Source organism: Protomyctophum bolini (genome assembly GCF_963924005.1).
Source record: "Protomyctophum bolini genome assembly, chromosome: 12".
Lineage (NCBI taxonomy): Eukaryota > Metazoa > Chordata > Actinopteri > Myctophiformes > Myctophidae > Protomyctophum > Protomyctophum bolini.
The window spans coordinates 13,203,097-13,229,744 of NC_137873.1; the positions used below are offsets into that span (position 1 = coordinate 13,203,097).

The window sequence follows — 26,648 nt, forward strand, 5'->3', positions numbered from 1 at the left end:
CCTCTGGACCCATCCGATTAAAAAAACAACTTCAGAATTTCGGTAGTGCGTATCGTTCGGCCGTAACCGTCGACCGAAGTCAGTAGGAGGGGCCTATATCACGAAAAACGCCATAAATCACGAACGGAATGTCCAATCCATCCGAAATTTGAATCGCATGTCCGGGGTGGTTCGTTCGACCGAGTTGCGAAAGCAATTCCATTTTCATCCACAGGGGGCGCCGCAAACGCGATAAATGTAACCGTCTGTCGGGAAAACATGAATTTCGGGGGTCGAATCCCCTCCGAATTACTTACACGCGACCTGAGACGTGACTCGAAACCGTAGCAGGCCGGCGATATCAGCGGGAGGGGTATATATGTAAGCCGCCGCGGCAACCACACTCTGCAATTTTTCAAAATTGCGACCTTTCTAGTTAGTGTGGTTGCCCTAAAGGGGCAACCAGACTCTTGTATCTCTAACACTTTATTATTATTATTCACTCCACTACTGGAGTAAGACAAAGTTTGGCGCCCTACAACAACAAGAAGTTTTGACTGTACGCACTTGAGCCATATGTCAAATTGACCGGAAAAATCGGGAATCGACCGCTTGTACTTTGCTAAGAGAAATGTTGTATATTTTATTTGATATGAATTTATTAGTGATTTAAATTTCCCCATTGACATGAATGGGGAAATGCAAAAAAACACATTCAAGTATTTTTCCCTCTGAGACTGTAAGCACTATAGTTACAAAACTTTCAGGGATATTTCCTAATTATCACTAAAATTAATTAAAAATATTATTTTTTAGGTCGGCCTCATGGTGGCGCTATAACATCCCACTTTACCTTTTGGCTCATAACTCTTGAACCGTAGGTCGTAAAATCAAAATTATTTTTACCCTGGATTCCTTGGGTCATGACGCATCTCCCCATATAGGCCACGCCCTTTTCCGCCATGATGGATTTTCCGCCATTTTGAATTTTGTCCAAAACACACTTTTCGCTTTTCCCACTACAGATTTTGTCCAAATGTCACAGAAATCGGCACACGTGACCTCTGGACCCATCCGATTAAAAAACCGACTTCAGAATTTCGGTAGTGCGTGTCGTTCGGCCGTAACCGTCGACCGAAGTCAGTAGGAGGGGCCTATATCACGAAAAACGCCATAAATAACGAACGGAATGTCCAATCCGTCCGAAATTTGAATCGCACGTCCTGGGTGGTTCGTTCGACCGAGTTCCGAAAGCAATTCCATTTTCATCCACAGGGGGCGCCGCAAACGCGATATATGTAACCGTCTGTCGGGAAAACATGAATTTCGGGGGTCACATCCCCTCACAATTACTTACACGCGACCTGAGACGTGACTCGAAACCGTAGCAGGCTGGCAATATCAGCGGGAGGGGTATCAGCGGGAGGGGTATACATGTAAGCCGCCGCGGCAACCACACTCTGCAATTTTTCAAAATTGCGACCTTTCTAGTTATTATTCTCTCCACTACTGGAGTAAGACAAAGTTTGTAAGACAAAGTTTGGCGCCCTACAACAACAAGAAGTTTTGACTGCACGCACTTGAGCCATATGTCAAATTGACCGGAAAAATCGGGAATCGAGCGCTTGTACTGTGCGAAGAGAAATGTTGTATATTTTATTTGATATGAATTTATTAGTGAATTAAATTTCCCCATTGACATGAATGGGGAAATGCAAAAAAACACATTCAAGTATTTTTCCCTCTGAGACTGTAAGCACTATAGTTACAAAACTTGCAGGGATATTTCCTAATTATCACTAAAATTATTTAAAAATATACTTTTTTAGGTCGGCCTCATGGTGGCGCTATAACATCCCACTTTACCTTTTGGCTCATAACTCTTGAACCGTAGGTCGTAAAATCAAAATTATTTTTACCATGGATTCCTTGGGTCATGACGCATCTCCCCGTATAGGCCACGCCCTTTTCCGCCATGATGGATTTTCCGCCATTTTGAATTTTGTCCAAAACACACTTTTTGCTTTACCCACTACAGATTTTGTCCAAATGTCACAGAAATCGGCACACGTGACCTCTGGACCCACACGATTAAAAAACCGACTTCAGACTTTCGATAGTGCGTGTCGTTCGGCCGTAACCGTCGTCCGAAGTCAGTAGGAGGGGCCTATATCACGAAAAACGCCATAAATCACGCACGGAATGTCCAATCCATCCGAAATTCGAATCGCGTGTCCGGGGTGGTTCGTTCGACCGAGTTCCGAAAGCAATTCCATTTTCGTCCACAGGGGGCGCCGCAAACGCCATAAATGTAACCGTCTGTCGGGAAAACATGAATTTCGGGGGTCAAATCCCCTCCCAATGACTTACACGCGACCTGAGGCGTGACTCGAAACCGTAGCAGGCCGGCGATATCAGTGGGAGGGGGATATATGTAAGCCGCCGCGGCAACCACACTCTGCAATTTTTCAAAATTGCGACCTTTCTAGTTATTAGTGTGGTTGCCCAAGGGGCAACCAGACTCTTGTAAGTGTAACACTTTATTAGTGTGGTTGCCTCTGGAGAGGCAACCAGACTCTTGTAATTGTAACACTTTATTATTATTATTCCACACCTGGAGTAAGACAAAGTTTGCCGCCCTACAACAACAAGAAGTTTTGACTGTACGCACTTGAGCCATATGTCAAATTGACCGGAAAAATCGGGAATCGTGTGCTTGTACTTTGCTAAGAGAAATGTTGTATATTTTATTTGATATGAATTTATTAGTGAATTAAATTTCGCCATTGACATGAATGGGGAAATGCAAAAAAACACATTCAAGTATTTTTCCCTCTGAGACTGTAAGCACTATAGTTACAAAACTTTCAGGGATATTTCCTAATTATCACTAAAATTAATTAAAAATATAATTTTTTAGGTCGGCCTCATGGTGGCGCTATAACATCCCACTTTACCTTTTGGCTCATAACTCTTGAACCGTAGGTCGTAACATCAAAATTATTTTTCCCCTGGATTCCTTGGGTCATGATGCGTCTCCCCATATAGGCCACGCCCTTTTCCGCCATGATGGATTTTCCGCCATTTTGAATTTTGTCCAAAACACACTTTTTGCTTTCCCCACTACAGATTTTGTACAAATGTCACAGAAATCGGCACACGTGACCTCTGGACCCATCCGATTAAAAAACCAACTTCAGAATTTCGATAGTGCGTGTCGTTCGGCCGTAACCGTCGTCCGAAGTCAGTAGGAGGGGCCTATATCACGAAAAACGCCATAAATCACGCACGGAATGTCCAATCCCTCCAACATTCGAATCGCACGTCCGGGGTGGTTCGTTCGACCGAGTTCCGAAAGCAATTCCATTTTCATCCACAGGGGGCGCCGCAAACGCGATATATGTAACCGTCTGTCGGGAAAACATGAATTTCGGGGGTCACATCCCCTCAGAATTACTTACACGCGACCTGAGACGTGACTCGAAACCGTAGCAGGCCGGCCAGATCAGCGGGAGGGGTATACATGCAAGCCGCCGCGGCAACCACACTCTGCAATTTTTCAAAATTGCGACCTTTCTAGTTATTATTCTCTCCACTACTGGAGTAAGACAAAGTTGTAAGACAAAGTTTGGCGCCCTACAACAACAAGAAGTTTTGACTGTACGCACTTGAGCCATATGTCAAATTGACCGGAAAAATCGGGAATCGAGCGCTTGTACTGTGCGAAGACAAATGTTGTATATTTTATTTGATATGAATTTATTAGTGAATTAAATTTCCCCATTGACATGAATGGGGAAATGCAAAAAAACACATTCAAGTATTTTTCCCTCTGAGACTGTAAGCACTATAGTTACAAAACTTTCAGGGATATTTCCTAATTATCACTAAAATTAATTAAAAATATATTTTTTTAGGTCGGCCTCATGGTGGCGCTATAACAGCCCACTTTACCTTTTGGCTCATAACTCTTGAACCGTAGGTCGTAAAATCAAAAATAATTTTACCCTGGATTCCTTGGGTCATGACGCATCTCCCTATATAGGCCACGCCCTTTTCCGCCATGATGGATTTTCCGCCATTTTGAATTTTGTCCAAAACACACTTTTTGCTTTCCCCACTACAGATTTTGTCCAAATGTCACAGAAATCGGCACACGTGACCTCTGGACCCACCCGATTAAAAAAACAACTTCAGAATTTCGGTAGTGCGGATCGTTCGGCCGTAACCGTCGTCCGAAGTTAGTAGGAGGGGCCTATATCACGAAAAACGCCATAAATCACGCACGGAATGTCCAATCCATCCGAAATTTGAATCGCATGTCCGGGGTGGTTCGTTCGACCGAGTTCCGAAAGCAATTCCATTTTCATCCACAGGGGGCGCCGCAAACGCGATAAATGTAACCGCCTGTCGGGAAAACATGCATTTCGGGGGTCAAATCCCCTCCGAATTACTTACACGCGACCTGAGGCGTGACTCGAAACCGTAACAGGCCGGCGAGATCAGCGGGAGGGGTATATATGTAAGCCGCCGCGGCAACCACACTCTGCAATTTTTCAAAATTGCGACCTTTCTAGTTATTATTCTCTCCACTACTGGAGTAAGACAAAGTTGTAAGACAAAGTTTGGCGCCCTACAACAACAAGAAGTTTTGACTGTACGCACTTCAGCCATATGTCAAATTGACCGGAAAAATCGGGAATCGAGCGCTTGTACTGTGCGAAGAAAAATGTTGTATATTTTATTTGATATGAATTTATTAGTGAATTAAATTTCCCCATTGACATGAATGGGGAAATGCAAAAAAACACATTCAAGTATTTTTCCCTCTGAGACTGTAAGCACTATAGTTACAAAACTTTCAGGGATATTTCCTAATTATCACTAAAATTAATTAAAAATATATTTTTTTAGGTCGGCCTCATGGTGGCGCTATAACAGCCCACTTTACCTTTTGGCTCATAACTCTTGAACCGTAGGTCGTAAAATCAAAATTATTTTTACCCTGGATTCCTTGGGTCATGACGCATCTCCCCATATAGGCCACGCCCTTTTCCGCCATGATGGATTTTCCGCCATTTTGAATTTTGTCCAAAACACACTTTTCGCTTTTCCCACTACAGATTTTGTCCAAATGTCACAGAAATAGGCACACGTGACCTCTGGACCCATCCGATTAAAAAACCGACTTCAGAATTTCGGTAGTGCGTGTCGTTCGGCCGTAACCGTCGACCGAAGTCAGTAGGAGGGGCCTATATCACGAAAAACGCCATAAATAACGAACGGAATGTCCGATCCGTCCGAAATTCGAATCGCACGTCCTGGGTGGTTCGTTCGACCGAGTTCCGAAAGCAATTCCATTTTCATCCACAGGGGGCGCCGCAAACGCGATAAATGTAACCGTCTGTCGCGAAAACATGAATTTCGGGGGTCAAATCCCCTCCGAATTACTTACCCGCCATCTGAGGCGTGACTCGAAACCGTAACAGGCCGGCGAGATCAGCGGGAGGGGTATACATGTAAGCCGCCGCGGCAACCACACTCTGCAATTTTTCAAAATTGCGACCTTTCTAGTTAGTGTGGTTGCCCTAAAGGGGCAACCAGACTCTTGTATCTCTAACACTTTATTATTATTCTCTCCACTACTGGAGTAAGACAAAGTTTGTAAGACAAAGTTTGGCGCCCTACAACAACAAGAAGTTTTGACTGCACGCACTTGAGCCATATGTCAAATTGACCGGAAAAATCGGGAATCGAGCGCTTGTACTGTGCGAAGAGAAATGTTGTATATTTTATTTGATATGAATTTATTAGTGAATTAAATTTCCCCATTGACATGAATGGGGAAATGCAAAAAAACACATTCAAGTATTTTTCCCTCTGAGACTGTAAGCACTATAGTTACAAAACTTGCAGGGATATTTCCTAATTATCACTAAAATTATTTAAAAATATACTTTTTTAGGTCGGCCTCATGGTGGCGCTATAACATCCCACTTTACCTTTTGGCTCATAACTCTTGAACCGTAGGTCGTAAAATCAAAATTATTTTTACCATGGATTCCTTGGGTCATGACGCATCTCCCCGTATAGGCCACGCCCTTTTCCGCCATGATGGATTTTCCGCCATTTTGAATTTTGTCCAAAACACACTTTTTGCTTTACCCACTACAGATTTTGTCCAAATGTCACAGAAATCGGCACACGTGACCTCTGGACCCACACGATTAAAAAACCGACTTCAGACTTTCGATAGTGCGTGTCGTTCGGCCGTAACCGTCGTCCGAAGTCAGTAGGAGGGGCCTATATCACGAAAAACGCCATAAATCACGCACGGAATGTCCAATCCATCCGAAATTCGAATCGCGTGTCCGGGGTGGTTCGTTCGACCGAGTTCCGAAAGCAATTCCATTTTCATCCACAGGGGGCGCCGCAAACGCGATATATGTAACCGTCTGTCGGGAAAACATGAATTTCGGGGGTCACATCCCCTCAGAATGACTTACACGCGACCTGAGACGTGACTCGAAACCGTTGCAGGCCGGCGATATCAGCGGGAGGGGTATATATGTGAGCCGCCGCGGCAACCACACTCTGCAATTTTTCAAAATTGCGACCTTTCTAGTTATTCACTCCACTACTGGAGTAAGACAAAGTTTGGCGCCCTACAACAACAAGAAGTTTTGACTGTACGCACTTGAGCCATATGTCAAATTGACCGGAAAAATCGGGAATCGAGCGCTTGTACTGTGCGAAGAGAAATGTTGTATATTTTATTTGATATGAATTTATTAGTGAATTAAATTTCCCCATTGACATGAATGGGGAAATGCAAAAAAACACATTCAAGTATTTTTCCCTCTGAGACTGTAAGCACTATAGTTACAAAACTTTCAGGGATATTTCCTAATTATCACTAAAATTAATTAAAAATATATTTTTTTAGGTCGGCCTCATGGTGGCGCTATAACAGCCCACTTTACCTTTTGGCTCATAACTCTTGAACCGTAGGTCGTAAAATCAAAAATAATTTTACCCTGGATTCCTTGGGTCATGACGCATCTCCCCATATAGGCCACGCCCTTTTCCGCCATGATGGATTTTCCGCCATTTTGAATTTTGTCCAAAACACACTTTTTGCTTTCCCCACTACAGATTTTGTCCAAATGTCACAGAAATCGGCACACGTGACCTCTGGACCCACCCGATTAAAAAACCAACTTCAGAATTTCGGTAGTGCGGATCGTTCGGCCGTAACCGTCGTCCGAAGTTAGTAGGAGGGGCCTATATCACGAAAAACGCCATAAATCACGCACGGGATGTCCGATCCATCCAAAATTGGAATCGCACGTCCGGGGTGGTTCGTTCGACCGAGTTCCGAAAGCAATTCCATTTTCATCTACAGGGGGCGCCGCAAACGCGATAAATGTAACCGTCTGTCGGGAAAACATGAATTTCGGGGGTCAAATCCCCTCCGAATTACTTACACGCGACCTGAGACGTGACTCGAAACCGTAGCAGGCCGGCGATATCAGCGGGAGGGGTATATATGTAAGCCGCCGCGGCAACCACACTCTGCAATTTTTCAAAATTGCGACCTTTCTAGTCTTCTCTGCAAGTCTCATTCAGAGGTTGGCGAAGAGCGCCCTCTAGTGTAGCGCAATCACTGAAAACACCAGATGTACTGTACGTCGTTCATGGCAGTCAAGCGTTTCAGATGATGTAGTTCTATGTCGTTGGCAGTCAATGTGTTACAAGTACACACACACACACACACACACACACACACACACACACACACCCTCTCACATGCACAAGTGCACATAAGAATAACAGTGGACACATTACACATGACAGACAGTCTGTCTGTGGTAGTGTGCAGTGGTATGATACTCTTAAGACCAGGATTCAAAATTTCCATCTCTCTCTCTCTTGCGCACGCAGCCATGCACGCACGCACGCACGCACACGCGCACACACAGGAGGTGAGGCAACATGACACCTCTAACTTTAGTTTGCTGTTGTGCTGCTGCTGTGGGGGGTGTGTGTGTGTGTGTGGGGGGGGGGGGGGGGGGGGGGTAATGCAGTTAGGATGTTGCTCTCTGGATATCATATCAGGACAGTCCGAGGCGAGTGGTCGTTTCCAGCTGGAGGAAAATCAATTAAGAACTGGACACGCACACACGCACGTTTACATACAGACAGATGCACGCAGGAACCCCCTGCATACTTCAGTCCCGATAAATAATGTATCACTGCCCTTAGCAGATAGCAACAATTATTGTTGCTGTCTGCTAAGGCAATGTTTCTCATAGTGGGTGTCTTTCTTTCTTTCTTGCTTTCTTGCTTTTTACTTTTCTGGAGGTCCCTGCTGGCACAGAACATTTTTAGATGGGGGTCCGTGCCATGCGTGGCCAAATATATAAAGAGACTTGACTTGGTATAAGGAAGCCCAGATATGTTTATGTATAGACGAATCCATGGAGCAGTGCCCTGTAGGCCAGGTGTAGAGCTAATCAGTGTCCTTGACCATAGACCACCGACTATAATTGTCGTGACAACCGGCAAGAATGACACCTCGTCATGTGACACCACCTTATCCACGCACACACACACTCACTCACACACACACACACACACACACACACACACACACACACACACACGCCGCTGGGTCAGCAGGGACAGCCCTTTGGAAACAATACCTGGATGTGAGACGGTTGGGGGTAGCCTGGCCGTGTTAAGGATCCAAATATTGTACTTTTACGCCACTACATTTATTTGAAAACTTCAGTTACTCGTTACTTTGTAGATTCAGATAATTATGACAAAACATAAACTAATTTTAGCCATTTTAAAGATTTGCCGATCTACAAGCTTGTAGATCTGCTATTTTCTAAATATGTTTATCCTTTTGAAAACTTGAAACGGGATAATGAGTACTTTTTGATGCCAATAACTTTGCACATTTGAATTCTGGAGTTTTACTATTTCTATATTGCATGTATTTATACTTTTACTTGAGGGAAAATTGTGAGTACTTTTGAAAAGAATAGTTGAACTCCAAAACTCACGTTGCGAGCTTGGGGTTCCGGCAGTTTTTACGTGCGTGTAATAAATCGATTTAAGTCAGTCACTACTAGACCAACCTCAAACTTTTTCATTTCTTTGGCCGCAGACCCCATCTGAAAATATGTTGTGCCAGCAAGGATATGACCATACCCGATATAGATATTTTCCCCACATTTCTCTTTTCAAGATTTTTTGAAAATAGTTGATCTACAGTATAAGCTTGTAGATCAGAAGTTTTCAAATAGCCAATGTACTGTATGTAGGCATAGGTTTAATGTGGTCAAATAGATGCTATATTAGCTCATTTTGTCCACAATTCCACATGCTGTATTGATGTTGTATACCATAGGATAGATGACAGGCAAACGTTGATCAAAATAACAGTGTTGAACAATAAGTTAACTCAAAATTAAACTTGTTTCATTTCATAACCTCAAGAGATAAAGTCTATAAGGGTCCATTGGTTACCAACTCTGCATTTTCAACCAGTGGTCCCCGACCATTGGTTGAAAACCACTGCTGTAGGGCATCAAAGCTGGTCAGACACACTGTCTCGCCACAGAATGATCACCTCTTCTCTCTCTCTCTCTCTCTCTCTCTCGTCAGTATCGTAAACACCCAGCAGGCCCCTCCACTCCTCTGTCTGGGAGCGTGTGGATTTGTATCAAATATCTAGGCCAGCGGTTCTCACACTTTTCAGGCTGTGACCCTCCCCCAAAATAATCATATTATGTGAACTGGGACCTCCCCCCCCCCAGCCTGACAAGCACATGTTTTGGAGATATGGCTTATAAAGTGATGTGATGTCTTGCAGAGAAACAGCGAGTTGAGAAAACAGGCCTGCAAGGTTCTCTTCTCTGGACTCTATCATTACACCTAGCCTACGTGTTTAAGAATTTATTTCATATTCACATTTCATCTCTGACATTTTATTTCAGACATGCTCTAGTATAATTGAGTCTGCCTGTGCTATTAACTCATTTTGGATTAAAAACAAAATGGTGTTTCTCTCCTCTGGTGAAATGCTGGAGGCTGTACGATGGCAGCCCCTAAAAAACAATTTAATGATCTGCCCCGTACTGTACTTCTTGGAATACTTTGTTTGGTATATTATCTCGGGTGGAAAAAACCTCCCATGTCCAAAACTGTTACTTTTCTGTATTCAAGCATTTCAAGGTTGTGGATCTTCTACTTTTTATGCTTTTGTGTCTTGCTGTAGCATGATCAAGTAGGGCGTTAATTTAAAAACAAAACAAAAAAAAGTTAAAATATGGAGAATGGCGATACAAGGTTTCTGCCAGACAGCGACGCTGCCTCTCTCTCTCCATACAGACTTTGTTGCTGATGTGTTGACCCCTAGAGAACGGCGTAGGGACAACCCGTACTTTCCCTCTGATGCGTCGGCTCGCATCGCACTGCAGCCTGGCACATTGTCTGAGCAAGCACAGGGGACAGACAGACAGGATGGCTGGCATATTTCCTCTGCTGCTCCCGCGCTCACGTCAAATACAGTAAGCACAGAGGACAGACAGGATGGCTGGCATATGTCCTCTGCTGCTCCCGCGCTCACGTCAAATACAGTAAGCACACGTCAGGGAGAAATGTGTCTCTGTCCCTTCTCACCACCTCAAGCTGAACCCAGACAAGACTGAGCTTCTGTTCTTCTCAGCGAAGTCCTGCCTCATGCAGGGGCTAACTATTTCCATATAACGCCTTGGTAACTTCAGTTCCAACAGCCAAGAACCTTGGTGTTGTCCTGGACAGTCAGCTCTCATTCAAATACTCATTCTACCGGCATGCGCACTTAAGGCTCTACAATTGATCCAGAATGCCGCAGCTCGCTTGGTTTTCAACCAGCCAAAATTCTCACATGTCTCCACCCTTCTCCGCTCCCTCCATTGGCTCAGTACAAACTCTGATGCTAGCCTTCAAAGCAACCAAAGGTACTGTAATGGCACCCCATAACTTGCAAGTCTGATCGGACCGTACAAACCCTTTCGCACGCTCAAATCAGCAGGGAACAGGGAACGCAGGGAGGCTGGAAGTACATTCACTAAAAATGCCAGGACAACGCTCCACACATCCCAAACTTTTCTCCCTTCTGGTTCCAAAACTATGGAATGCACTTCCCACCTCTTCAGACTCCATCTTAGCCCGTAGCACTTGCCCTAGCCTCAATGACCTTACAGGCATATGCAAAGGCTCAACTTATGTAATTTTGATCTATAGTGTATACGCATAGTTTTATTATAGATATTCCACTGTTAGGTTCTTAGCTTATGTATGATTCTTGATGACTACTTTTATGTATTTGATGTATCACCATGTGTTGTTCTTGCTTACTGTAAATCACTCTGGATTAAGAGCGCCTACTAAATGCCCAAATTGTATTTAATTCACCCAAAACATACATTTTGTATCCGTGATCAGCGACGCTTTAGTTATGAGAATCTGGGATAAGAATCCCAATGGATAAGATAAATGGATTTAAAAAAAGAATGTCCGTACATTCTTTGTATGTTAAATATATATTTGTCATATCTGCAATTTTTCACTATGAATCATAACATAAATTACGTTTCATATGTATATGTTCCAAATGTTCAATGCCAAAAACACGATTAATTGTTAATCACAATAATTTCTCTCTCTCTCTCTCTCTCTCTCTCTCTCTCTCTCTCTCTCTCTCTTTGTGCATGTGTTTAAAGTAACTGTTGGTGTTCGGTAGCTGTATGTCATACATGTTTCATTAAGATCCGTACTGTTAACAACACGCTCAGCGTTGGCATATGTGTGGCGTACGTGTGTGGCACGTGAGGCTGCTGCTAACTGTGAACTTGTAAAGACACACACAGACACACACACACGCGCACACACACACACACACACACACACACACACACACACACACACACACACACGCACACACACAGTGGCTGGGAGTGTGTAATTAGTGTGAGCATTGAGGTGCTAACGAGCAGCAGCCACATGTTAGCAGCAGAGGTGTCAAAATGGCAGCATCACAGTCTCACTCACCTGTCTCACTGCCTTTCACCCTGTCTCACTGCCTTTCACCCTGCATGTCTCACTGCCTTTCACCCTGTCTCGCTGCTCATAATGCTGATCCATCCCTATAGCCTACATACAGTGCATTATCCATAATATGAACTAAATACGGTACATTCTAAACACATAGAAACATATTTGTAGAGATGCACAATATTGACATTTTGGCCGATATCAATATCCGGTAATATGCACGGTACAGATATATTGCATTATTATATATTTATTTAGACCTGAGACCTTCTAAAAGTATTAGTTAAAAGTCTGGCAGCCGCATTCTGCACCAGCTGGATGTGTTGCATTGAGGAGCGACTAAGGTCCGATTCATACTCCTAGAGCCTACAATGTGACGTCATTTGAGGTTCGGGGGGGGGGGGTACCGTCCTAAAGTCTTCTCTTCGGCGCTACTGAAAATCTCTGACGAGCCGAAATCATTTCGGCACTATACAGCGCCGAAACAGCGGTAAAATAGGAGTATGAATCGGCCCCTAAGAGTAGTGAATAGTGAATTACAATAATCCAACCAGGAGGTAATCAACTAATTTATACGTTTTTCCAAATCTTGAGGGGTTAAAAGTGACGTGGGCCTGGGCCGGCTTAGCGGTCCAGATACCTTGGCCGGTAATCCAGCATGACGGTGTGTCGCGGGTTCGAATCACGATCCCGGCAAGCTTTTACACTGTGAGTTACGCTTAGACCACCAGATGTGTAGCGTGCCTGCTCTGCTACAACACACTCCTTGTCTATATATACTTTACTCGTGCCACTCGCAGACAGCAGCAGCATGTAGGACAGTGAAACACGATCATATTGACATTACCAGTCATTTCAACGTACAATGCTCAGTCCCATATACAGATTCTTCCGGGCCCAGTCAGTCAACACAGAGTCTGTGACCGCCAACTGCTTGTGAAACAAGACTCGTAACAATAACAGCAGATGCAGGGAACGTCTTAACCTGAACAGTTAAGACTTTGAGTGGTAACGTTAAGACTAAGAAACTGAGAAATAGTGCAGGGTTTCTCAAAGTGGGCGCCTTGACGCATGCCTCAGCATTCGTTTTTACGTCAAGATACCGCAGAATACTTGGAATTCATCAATATCACTTCAGTTTAACCACTTAGACCCTCTAGATTTAGTAAATCAGACCTATACTGTACTTGCTGCGTTATTTTAGTTTTTTAAATCTAATCTAATCTCTATTCCAAAAATATCCAAAATCAACAAGCTCACAACGTGTCACAATGTGACAAGTTGTGAACTTGTAGATCGGCTATGTTTGGCAAATAGGAATAGGGGTTCAAGTATTTAAACGTCAAATACAGTTATTTTCAATCTGTCGTTATAGATATTATCTCAAGTTTTCCTTGTGACTCTTTACACTAGACCTTCACAGTCGGCCACGGCCTACTTGGGAACGATGCAACTCGGGAACCTAATGATACGTTATCATAGCACCCGTTTTATAACTGTCAGCCGGTGTCCCACTTGGAGATCTGTGTCTATGTGCCTGTGTGTGAAGACTGCAAACTGAAACTTGGCAATCAATTCGGCCCACTGGCAGAGCCTGATTGGTTGAGCCTCAATTGGCTGAGGCAGAGGCTGGAAATTGCACAGGTGAAAGGAGTTGGCCTCATTAGGCCCACAGGCAGAGCCTGACCAGAGCCTTTTGTGGTGGTTCTGGAGAACTGTGGGTCCGTCCGACTCGATACCTGGCACTGCACTCCCTGCGGGGGTGTGGACCGCACGTGTGTCGAATGTGAAGTCAGTGGGTCAAACGGTTGTCGAGTTACGTGCATTACAACCGTACACACACGTATGCACATACGCAGAGATGTGGCGCATTTATAGTAGTATAGTTCAACATTTTACTGTCATTTGATTTTTTCATACCTCCAGTTCTATGAAACACAGAATGGGCGGACTTTTTTATTTTATTATAACGGGTATATTAATAACATTGTAAAATGTCGAAAATGAGTGGTATTCCCCTCTAAGTACCGTAATATGACATACATATGTATGTAAGGTTCTATAATTTGACATATATTTAAGGTTCTTAAATTTGACAATGTCGTTCAGGGGTGCCGTGGATGAAAGTGTTATTTATAGGGCTGCCCTGAGCCAATATGGTTTGAGAAGCACTGTGCTATAGCACTGTGGGAGACGCCTCGGGCTGAGCTCCAAGGAATGCACGGGAACAAGCACTACATCAAGACATGTCTCACAGCGAGGGCTTTCACAAGGTCATGGGTGAGAGAGACAGAGAGATAGAGGGAGAGACTCAAAACCACTGCACGATCAGTACCAAAGTTAATGTGCATGCTGGCAATGGGCCAAGGAAGCAATTATAGAATATTCTTTGCTGAGTGGATATTTTTCCCAATCTCAGATCCACACATGCCGTCCCGTCCTTCCATGTTTGGGCAAGACTGATGCCGTCATTGTGACATTTTCAATTTCACCGTTTCTTTACATCTGAGCACATGCTCGAAATGTGTCGCAATGTGCGCTTTTTCAGGCCGGCACAGCTGTCGAATACTATAGGATTAGGAATGAAATACTGACTTAGTTACTTTGTGTTTTTGTTACTTTAGGAAAGCCTCGTTTGTGTTTTTATTTCAGTCAATGTAGGTGACACCTGGGGGCGACACATCAAAGAAAGAGGGTGTCCAGGCTGTTTGTGGAGAGAGTTATGACTAGAGGTGATCCACCTTGGGCCAGGAGGTTCCCATCACCCCTTTGTCCTGTACTATGTCAAGCAGACCTGTGTGTGTGTGTGTGTGTGTGTGTGTGTGTGTGTGTGTGTGTGTGTGTGTGTGTGTGTGTGTGTGTGTGTGTGTGTGTGTGTGTGTGTGTGTGTGTGTGTGTGTGTGTGTGTGTGTGTGTGTGTGTGTGTGTGTGCGTGTGCGTGTGTGTGCGTGTAGTGAATCAATAACAGTAGACCCGACACCTGATGGACTGTCACGGTCTGGTATACTGTGTGTTGTGTGTCACCTCAATCACAAGGTGGAGGGGGGGGGGGGGGGAGGGCATTGATCGCGGTCCCTGTCGTCATGGATCAGTGTGGTGCTTTAATCAGGTGTTGGGACTATATTGATCCATGCTGGTTTTAGTCATTCAGAAATGGGGACTGATCAATCACATTGAAAGTTTGACTCACCCACAGAGTAATGTATTTTCATTGTCCTCTCCCATCCTCTCCTCTCCTTTCCTCTCCTCTCCCATCCTCTCATCACCTCTCCTCTCCCATCATCTCTCCTTTCCTCCAGGCTGTGGTAACAGTACAATGAGCAGTGAGATGTATGGCGCCGGCTACCACTCCATCACGAACATCGACTACTCCTCGGTGTGCATCGAGGCCATGCGTGCCAGGCACGCCCACTGCCCGGGCATGAGCTGGCAGCGGATGGACATGCGCCAGCTGGCCTTCCCCGACGCCACCTTCCACGTGGTCCTGGAGAAGGCCACACTGGACGCGCTGATGGTGGTCGAGAAGAACCCCTGGAAGGTGTCCCCGCAGACCGCCTGTCTCATTCAGCAGACGTTAAAGGAGGTAGGATTGAAGGGGGGGTGTTTTCACAAACGTGCACACATAGAAAAGCTGGAGCTTGTAGATCAGGCTATTTTCAGCATGCAAGTAACTCTAAAATGAGTCATTATGATACCATCAACCACATTTTAGTCTAACACTAAAACATTTCAGTTGACTCAAATGTGACTAAAATGCAATGAAAATGTATTCAAAAGACTGACTAAAACTAAATCAAAACTTGCTGTCTAAATCAACACTAGTTGAGAGTGGCACATCTACAAGCTCCCTCCTTTTGCGCTCCCATGCACGTGTGCGTTCATGCTTGTCTTACGCACACGGCCTCCCGCTGTCAGGGTTGAATTGTGCGTCACTATGTGATGCGTAGCAATACTCCCATTCACATGAAAATACTGTTGTAATGGCCGTCTATCTGTTGTAAATGTAATGGGGGAGTTTATCTGTGAATGACTCCACCGTTCATCCGATGCGTCACCCCTTCACAGCTACACATCACATCTCTACACACAGCCCTTCACTCTCAGCATCAAGTACCATTGAGCTGTTGGCTACAACAGCCCTCACAGCACTCAATATGACAATAATCATCATTGTTATTCATGAATAATGACCGCTGAACTGAACTCAATGACAGATCACTGTCCAATCAAAGAAGACTCCTGCTCCTATCAATTTGTGTTGCTTGTTTGTGTGCCGTATGCAACATGGCAGCTATGTACGCTAACACGCAATGACATGTACAGCTAGACATTGCTCTCAAGAATGTTTATGAAAACATTTGAAGTCAGAAATAGACAATTGATTATTTTCCTGTTTTTTTCCGAGGCGACGCCTTGCACTGGACACACCTCGCATAAATGAATGGACTAGCCTGCTTTAATTACCATGAGCAACGAAACACATTTTCCGTGTTGTAGTTACACTTGGGTCAATCTATTAATTTCTTCAATAAGTAGCCAGGTAATAAGCGGGATAATCAATGGGGAGCAGGTCATTATTGAGAAGTAATCCTCTCCGGGGTGATGAAAACCCCTTTGCGTCTAATCACTCCTGGGCTTTATTTCTAAATCAATGGGGACTGGGGAGCACCCGATTAATTAATTAATTATCACTGGCATAATATTCACCAGTAAGACGCGCAAACGCGGGAAGCGAACGCAGCTCGTACATATTTGGGTTTTTTTAAGATTTCTTTTTAAGTTATTATTTATTTAAGTTTAGTTTTTAACTTAGCCATAACCATATAAGGAGTCCCCAAAGCAGCTATACGTCCAAATATGGAGTGTGTTGCATAAATCACAAACAAATCACTCAGCTCCATATATGGGCACAAAGGGGGGACACACGGACACACACACAGACATGATCTGCTAGGTCTCATAGTAAGTGCTCACTGCGTTCGCAATAATTCTATTATTGTCTGTCAGGCTGGTGAATGGTGCATTTATATAGCTCTTTACATAGATTGTGCATTACATTCACCCTTTCAAGCACACATTCACAAACAGTCTCTCCTGGAAGATTTGAGAGGCAGAGACTTCAGTAGGCCAAGGAAGAACCTCCACCCCGAAGTATTCTAATTGGCCTCATGGTGGCGCTATAACATTTCATGTTTTGGCCTATATGGCTGTTCACATCAAGCATGATAACTATAACTAGACTATAACGTTTCAGGTCAAATTGAAGTGTGCCTACATCACGCTGAGTCTCTGGTATGTGGCTATGGTGAACCATGTGGATGCTAGGGTGTAATTGTTAAGGTAACACATGTGGTTGGCGGGTTAAATCTGGTGCAGGTTGCTATGGTAAAACACATGGTTGTTATGGTAAAACCATTGTGATGAGGCAGTGGTTGCCATGTCTAACAGATGGTTGTAAAATGCTTGGTGCTATGGTCTAATCAGTGTTTGCTATGGTACTTCAAACTGGCTGTGCGTATCGCCAAGGGCCAGTGGGAAGTCAGTGGAAACGGCGGTTGTACCAAACATGTTTATACATCCGCTAATCCCCAAATATGGACTTCCCTGATGTCATCAATATGACATCATAGTTCTGACACGCTAGATTGGCCTGGACTCCATATTTGGGTATAGCTGACACAGAACTCCATATATGGGCATAAAAAGGGACAAACACAGTCACAGATACACATCTCAAACTGGACAGGGTAAGCAATATAGCTCTGCTCAGTCTCCTTTGTTCTCTCATAAATAACGTTTTATTTTTTAACTTTATAAATACTATATGAGATCAACGACATCTGCGCAAAACTATGACCAGCACACCATGTCGGCATGTCAGGGACTAATAATGTCTGGGCTCGCACCCGCGAAAAGCTGAGACGATTCCCGGAGCTGTTTGCACAGTGTGCAAGAGAGGCAGCGGCTTACGGGCAGTGTGTGGCAGCCACGACTACGGGCGGAGAGGAGCTGAAGAAGCATGCGTGTGCCAAGGAGTTTGAGGCACTGAAACGTTGCTTTGCAAATGCAGCCAAAAAAGGAGAAAAACTGACATGAATGGATTGTCTTTCTTGATACGTTTACTATACCCCTGCACGTGGGTGAAATCACACTCAACGTCTTCTGACAGACATACTAGGGGTTGGAACATGCATCCAGCAAGCCCAACTCAGTAGTTACTTTGAGCGGCACCACACAAAGGAACGGGTGAACATGTACTGTATGTCAAACATTACTATTACTAACCCTACCCCAAACCTAAACATAACATTACTATTACTAACCCTACCCCAAACCCCAAACCTAAACATAACATTACTATTACTAACCCTACCCCAAACCCCAAACCTAAACATAACATTACTATAACTAACCCTACCCCAAACCTAAACATAACATTACTATTACTAACCCTACCCCAAACCCCAAACCTAAACATAACATTACTATAACTAACCCTACCCCAAACCCCAAACCTAAACATAACATTACTATTACTAACCCTACCCCAAACCTAAACATAACATTACTATTACTAACCCTACCCCAAACCTAAACATAACATTACTATAACTAACCCTACCCCAAACCTAAACATAACATTACTATTACTAACCCAAACCTAAACATAACATTACTATTACTAACCCTACCCCAAACCCCAAACCTAAACATAACCGCAAGCACATCGCAACACATGTGGGTGAACATGTATTGTATGTCGGACATTACTATTATCAAGACTGGTGATCCCCTATTGGCCAAGGGTTCCCACTGACATACATATGCCGATTTGTTCAGACACATAATATGTGTCGGAGAACTAATGTTTGTGTTGTCTGAGCAAACATTAAAAATGCCATTGACAATGAACAGAGAATTTACCTCATATTATGACGTAAATTCTCTGTTCATTGTCAATGGCATTTTTAATTAAATTAAATGAAAGCTGTATATAGGAGGGGCTAGTGGAGACAGTGCTTCGGGGTGTGCCGCTCGGTTGATGTTACTCTGTGTGTGTACTGGGCTGAATGTGGATAGTTGCAGTGGTGTGCGAGTGAGCGATAGCTGATCGCTACAATTCCCTGCTACTTTTGTTTTATGCTGTAGTATGATCAAGTAGGGTGTTCATTTACGAAAAAACTCAAAAAATTTATCCTAACCCCTAAACCTAATCTCTAAATTCCTAATCCCGACCCCAAACTGAATCTAAACTTAACTCCCCAATAATAACCATAAAATATTACTTATAATCTACTACTACTATATATACGTACTTGTGTGGGGACATTTGGCCCTCACAGGTATATGTACGCACGCACGCATGCATGCACACACGCACGCACACACGCACGCACACGCGCACACAGTCATTCACACATTCACACACAGAGAACAGACAGAAGGGGGTATTAAAGAAGGATGAGTGAGTGTGTCTGAGGAACAGATGGGATGATTTGATGTTCCTTCAAGAAGCACTGCAGTTAACCATGTAAACCTTCCAGACCAGCAGTGGTCTTCAACAGGGGGTCCAGGACTGCAGGGGGGCCGCCAAATCTTTGTTTGATAGGAACTTTTATTATTACATTATTGTTTTTATTTGACATGAACCACTTGAATCCTCGCATCACTATTCTGAGGGGAACATAATCCGAAAATAGCAGGGCCTGTAGATCGGATATTTAAAATAGCAGAGCATGTAAATCGGATATTTTCGGCGAAGAAGTTTGGTGTACAGGGAAAAAAAGAGCAGACCAAGTACAGAGCCAAAGATCAAGTAAAGCTCACGACAAGCAACGCATTGTGAGCTTGTAGATGGGTTATTTTTGGCGTACAGGTTTGGTGTAGAGGGGAAAAGAGCAGACCATTAACCAAACTAAATGTTTTTCAGTAAATGAACGCCCTACTTGATCATACTACAGCGTCACACAAAAGCATTAAAAGTACAGCTTATCGGTCTATCAATCTATCTATAAGTGCAAGCTCGGGACTCAAACCGCTAATCTCTGTCAGGATGTATTGGAGCCTACAGTGTTATGTGGTCTGTGCCTTAACCACTAGGCTAGGCAAGGTTATGTGAGCACCGACAGACCTAATGGTACTTCGGATACAGTGGACTAACCTGTGTGTGTGTGTGTGCGTGTGCGTGTGCGTGTGCGTGTGCGTGTGCGTGTGTGTGGGTGTGGGTGTGGGTGTGGGTGTGTGTGTGTGTGTGGGGGGGGGTGGGGGGGGAGTGATGACTGAGGGCTGAAGTGAACACAGTTCTATTCTCTTCCATGCCTTTGTGTCAGTGTATTTCTGCTCCTCTTCTTCTGCCAGCTGCATTGGCACCACAGTCACGAAGCAAGTGTGGGCGTTTGTGCGTGTTTGTGTGTGTCTGTTTTATTTCTCTCTCTCTCTCTCTCTCTCTCTGTGTGTGTGTGTGTGTGTGTGTGTGTGTGTGTGCATGCCCAAGCCGAGAGCTAAGGCATCGGCAAAATTCTGTTCAGTGTCTGCAATAATTGGCAGTCGCCATATATGGAGAAGGCGATGCTTTCTGTACCCGTGATCTGTATCCTGAAGCACTTGTTGTAGAGTTTTCTCAAGTTTGTGTGTGTGTGCGTGTGTGTGTGTGTGTGTGTGTGTGTGTGTGTGTGTGTGTGTGTGTGTGTGTGTGTGTGTGTGTGTGTGTGTGCAGTGCGCAATGGTGTAAACTAAAGCACAGTGGGTCGGTACCAATTTGTATGGGTCATGACTTGAGTCAAAATCCCATTTTCTACATTTAAAAAATATATATTGTTTTTAATTCCATGAATTAAACGATTTGTGAAAATAGCCGATATACCAGCTCACAATGCGGTGCGAAGCAACATGTTGTGCGCTTGTAGATCTGCTATTTTCACTAGTGTGGGTCCAGGGCAAACGTCTCATTTCTCTTTTGGTCTTTTGACCTGAAAAGTTTGGAAACCATAGTCAAATCACCTGGTGGAATCGCCACCATATTGAACTCAACAATAAGAATAAGGTTCAGTGCTACCAGATGTTGAACAAAGCAGCCAGGTCTGTGAAAACGAGCCCAAAATAAACTAGGCTACATGAACACTTTAAACCTACATTGGATATTTGAAAAGAGTAGGCACACAACGTGTAGACGATGCCACGTATATTTGACCAAATGAAACGTAACAACCATACCGTACTAAAAGAACTATGACTCTTCTGGCCGAGGTGAATCGTTCCGAGGAGGCACCGATGCACTTGGTTTCTGCATGTGGTTTTCTAGCTTGCCCGATGACGTAGAATTACCGTATATTTACCGTACCTCGTATACAGTATAACCAGGGCTGCACAAAACTTTTTTGGTCTAGTACTCAGAGGAGCACCTGGAGGAGTTACTTGGTCTAGTACTCAGAGGAGCACCTGGAGGAGTTACTTGGTCTAGTACTCAGAGGAGCACCTGGAGGAGTTACTTGGTCTAGTACTCAGAGGAGCACCTGGAGGAGTTACTTGGTGCTCCTAAAATGCGGCGACCCGTCTCGCCGGATGGCTAAAAGAGGGATGCATGAATAACTTATAGCAAAACGATATTTATTGGATAAGTGGGGACTGGGGAGTCAATGGAGAGTATTGCAACTCTAGATTCATCCCATTATTTAATAAAATCCAGTATTGCAAATTGCAGCTATAGGTCCATGTGTATTCCAGCCCTTTATGCATATTCTAATACAAACTTCTTAATACTTCCTTTGATTGATTGAAATATTTATTAACAGTTTGCAGAATTACAGTACATTTCAAGCACAAACATATATGAGCATATGAGCATCAAAGCAATATTTAGATACTTTTTTATTTAAAGCCGCTCTACTAGCTCACAACGTGTTGCGGAGCCGCGACACGTTGTGAGCTTGCTGATCAACTATTTGTTTAACATACGACACGTCGTACGGTGAAGCATACGTCAGGCTATCCTTTTAGCCGAGGCGATGTACACAGTCAACACAGTCAGACAGTCAGACACGCATGGCTCCTCGGTGCAAAATAAATAATACCCGATTTTACGATAAAAGCTGGGTGACTGAAATTCTTTGTCCCTGTATAAAAGGTGCAGTTTTTATCGGCCAGATTGGGATGCTCACGACATATTTTGCACCACATCTCGCTGCGCTCAGCATTAGTTTGGAGCCAGCCGACATCCAACCACTTTTGCGCAAACACACGTTTTCTGTGCGGTTCAGGTGGTGGTTCCGTCTGGCGTCTCTTTGGAGGTGGTGGTGCTGGAACACCAAAATAGTTACTTAATGACGCTTGCTTCTTGGACATTTTGACGAGAGTTTGGCTGTAATACTGTAAGAATAATGTGTCAGATAACCTTTTCTCCGAGTCCGTAGTAAACTCCTGTCCTCCCAGTATAGAAAGCAGGAAGCACCACGCATGGATTTGGAACTCCTCCCTCATTTGAGTAAGGACGCGCTGTGATTGGCCACAATGGCCAGTGCACTTGGCCAGTTGCCACTTTGAGTGGCAGTCGGTGGGAAATGCTCTCGCCACAGAATTTAGTGTGTATTCTGGCCATAATAATCATTCTGGGCGGCCCCAGCTAACTTGGTACGCAGAAGCGCTTCCCGGCGCTTGATTGACCAATTGTTCCAATTGGAACTGTAACCAAATATTCGTACGCGGTGCAGGCCTGTGCAAAAATATAGAAAAACCTGCTGGAAATAGCCGCCTGGTTCCTTTAAACACCTGTGGTTCCAAATCGATTTTGTATGTTGAACAGCCAACTATTTGGAAATATACGGTTATAATTATATATCCATTATCCACTCTAGATCAGATCAGAAAACTGCAAGAGGAGATGATCCCAGTCTAATAGAATGTGAGAGAACACTGACGATGACGCACATCTGATGCCCATGTTCCATGAGTCGTCTGCATGGCTTACGTATAGTCACATGTTGAGTACTATCATGACCCGTTGTCACTTGAGAGCGCCCATTTTTAGAGCCTCCTTTGCACGGTGCCACAAAAAAGAGTATGTAGCGATGCACTCAGAGATGATGACACATCGTGTTCCACGCTGCATCGCCCGTCTAGCCACGAGACAAAGACACACACACACACACACACACACACACAGCTGACTGACTGTGACTGCTAATAAGCAGCCTATATAGTCACAGGCAGGCCGAGCCGTCTCGAAGAGTTAATGTGTCGCATTGTGAGCTTGTCGATCAGCTATTATCAAATGGCCGAAATGTATTATATAGGGCTGAAGTGGTTAATGCATGTTTTGTAATAATAATAATCTACAAAGTAAGTAGTAACTAAAGTTTTCAACAACAGAACAATGTAGTAGAGAAAAAGTACAATATTTTATATTTACCTCTTGGATTAGAAGAAAAGGTATTGGGAATTGGAGTAAAGTACAGCCATCGTGAAGAGTTTTAGTTTTAGCATCGTTCCCAACAAGGCTTTCCTCATCTCACCAGCTATAGACACCAGCCTGAACACCACCTACTGTATGAGGCTTTCCTCATCTCACCAGCTATAGACACCAGCCTGAACACCACCTACTGTATGAGGCTTTCCTCATCTCACCAGCTATAGACACCAGCCTGAACACCACATACTGTATGAGGCTTTCCTCATCTCACCAGCTATAGACACCAGCCTGAACACCACCTACTGTATGACAAAAACATTGCATGGATGCACCTGGGACGTATCGTCAGTGATATATCCTAAGGTCATCAGGGTTTTGGGTCTTGCAACATCATACCCCTCACTCAGGTGACCCAGCCGGGGTGATCAAGTCCCGACTTCGTCCCAGTAGCTACCCACGATCAATCCCGGCCCATTAGGGAAAGACAGGGTCACACAGTCCGCCGCTCTCGTACTACTCTGCAGGGACTGGGAGGTCTGGCGCGTGGAAGGACTAGGGTCTGTGGGTTGACTCCTGTCCGGGCCCCTCCTATGTGCAGCCCAGCACCAGGCACTTCATTCAGGAGTGGCGGATTATTGAGCCGCAATGTTCCACAGGCTCCACCGGCAAGGGAAACGGTGGTGCTGCAGGCTCCGCTTGCGGCTTGAATGGCCTCACGGAAGACACAGACTGGGGCGCCAACCCATGCTGCTCCCGGGTTCCTGCTACGTTCCGGCTGCCACATTTTTGGCAAAATGTACTTAAAAGTGCCAAAACTAAAAGTACTCATTATGCAGAATGCCGAGATGTAGTGAGCTAGCAGTAAAATAATTGGAAATACTCCAGTAAAGTAAAAGTACCTCAAAATGTACACTTGAGTAAATATTCGTAGTTACTTTCCCCCACTGTCCATTGGACCTAAAAAGTCTGGAAGTCTTCTTACTTCTTAGAAAATCCGATTAACTCGATTAACGATTTAATTTGTGTTACTGTCGTTGAACACTGGAACATTATGAATAAAAATTACATTTCCATATGGCCTTTTAGGCTTTGTAAGCACAAGGTGCACATGGCAGATATGACAAGTAACGTACACGTTGAATTACTTTATACTTCACACATGTGGAGCTGGAACACTGTACAATTGAAGCTGAGGCAGAGAAAGACAGCCAAGAGAAGGAACAAAACACAAAGGACAGGACAAAGAAAGGACATGGAGATATATGAGAGAGAGAGAGAGAGAGAGAGAGAGAGAGAGAAATATGGGGAGACCCCTGAAGAAGACCTTGGCTTTTCACTGCTATAGTTAAACTGACACACAGAGGAGCCAAATTAAATAAGGATTCTACAGGAAAAGATGGAGGGAGCAGTCAAAGTGTATTAACAGTATGGGAGCTAGAGAGAGGGGGGGAGGCAATGGGCACACAGATGGACAGAGAGAGAGAGAGAGAGAGAGAGAGAGAGATAGAGCGATAGATAGATAGAGCGATTGACAGAGAGAGGCAAGGAAGAGAAGCTGCAGGGGCTGTGTGATAGAAGGTGAAAGGGGGAAGAGAGGGATACCGAAACCCAGGCTGACAGAAAGCTAATGAGCAGTGTGCCAGTGTGATGCGGATGGGAGGAACGTAGAGAAGACAAGACGGAGGGAGGGAGGGCAGAAAATGAGAGACAGAGAGAGAGAGAGGCAGAGTCAGACTTTAATCTGGAGTCTGTTTCATGGTGAAGGTAAAAGGGAATGTTAAAACAGGTAGGAATACACTGGAACCAGTGCAGTGCACAAAATGGCGTCAGAGAGAAGGGGGAGAAAGAGAGAGAGAGCCAAAAGAAGGAAGGAAGATGGGTTTGGATGCTCATTAAACTAACTTATCTTGTTTCTCGTTTAATGGCCGAGGATGTTATTTTAACCTTTCAACATTTGCTTCTAGATACGCATGTGAGAACATCCCAATTGTTGTTATACACAGAAAATTATTTCCATACACTCACGAGGCCTGTACCTTTAAGGCCATGGGTTCTTTGCGAGATGACGCGGCGCACTCCCGCACTCCTTTTTCTGCAGAAAAGAACGAACCAAGCTGTGTTATCACTGAGAAGAAAATATTACTTGTCCACATAGCCTCACAAAGGACGAGTGGCCCCACACCTGTACCGCGAGGTGACTTGTTTTCTACCCGGTGGTAATTTCACAATCACAGCAAGAACGCTATACAATAGTTAGCCAAATTTAGCCTCATTGCCTAATGCCTAAGCTACCATAGCTCGGGCAGTGTGGTTTGGCCCACACATAGCATTAGCTTAACTTTGCTAACGGTGCTATCAAACTTTGCTAACATTATCATCATCAGGAAAGGAAGTCAGTTGTGCATGGTGTGGGGTACTAGAGTCATGGGGAAGCTGGTGACTAAGGTCAGGCTGTCCCGAATGGACTGTGGAGGCCATTCAGATGGCTTACTCCAGCAGAGGTACTCTACCACCTGGAGGCCATTCAGATGGCTTACTCCAGCAGAGGTACTCTACCACCTGGAGGCCATTCAGATGGCTTACTCCAGCAGAGGTACTCTACCACCTGTGGGGTTGAGGGCTCACTCTACCCGCAGTATGGCTGCACCCTGGGCTCTATACAAGGGCATATTGGTACAGGATGTCTGTCTAGCGGCGAACTGGTCGGCACCTTCAACTTGTGCAAGGTTTTACAACCTGGACATTACTGAGCCCTCGGTGGCTCATGCAGTCCTGCAAGTTGCTGAGGAGTGTGGGAACCGCCCTCAGGCCCCCTAGTTCTTGTCCTATGTACCTATCTCTCCAATCAGACCGAGGTCTGAATGGTAGATTGATAAATCCCAGGGAAGGCGTGTTCACCGTCCAAGGACAGGTTCAGCCAGGGATGGTTGCTCTCTCTCTCTCTCTTAGTGATAATGAAGTGAGTGTATGAGTCGCACATGCGTATCTAGAAGCAAATGTTGAAAGGTTAAAATAACTGAAGGTTATATGATAACCCTGGTTATTTAACCAAAACATTTGCGATAGATACGCTGGGTGGCCCTTCTCGCTTGCTTAGGCAGAAGAAAAGGGTTTATCCGGGTTGAGAAGCGGAAGTCACGGAGGGGTTTTATGC

The 26,648-nt window shown here is 44.5% G+C and overlaps 1 protein-coding gene across 1 annotated transcript in view; it reads left to right on the top strand.

The window, feature by feature from the left end:
* The window catches only part of ece2a (endothelin converting enzyme 2a), a 126,627-nt gene that overhangs the window by 49,523 nt on the left and 50,456 nt on the right, over positions 1–26,648 (top strand). The window contains exon 3 of the mRNA XM_080777311.1: positions 15,390–15,673. Coding sequence (XP_080633437.1) covers positions 15,390–15,673 — 284 coding nt within the window. The remainder of the gene's footprint in view (positions 1–15,389; positions 15,674–26,648) is intronic.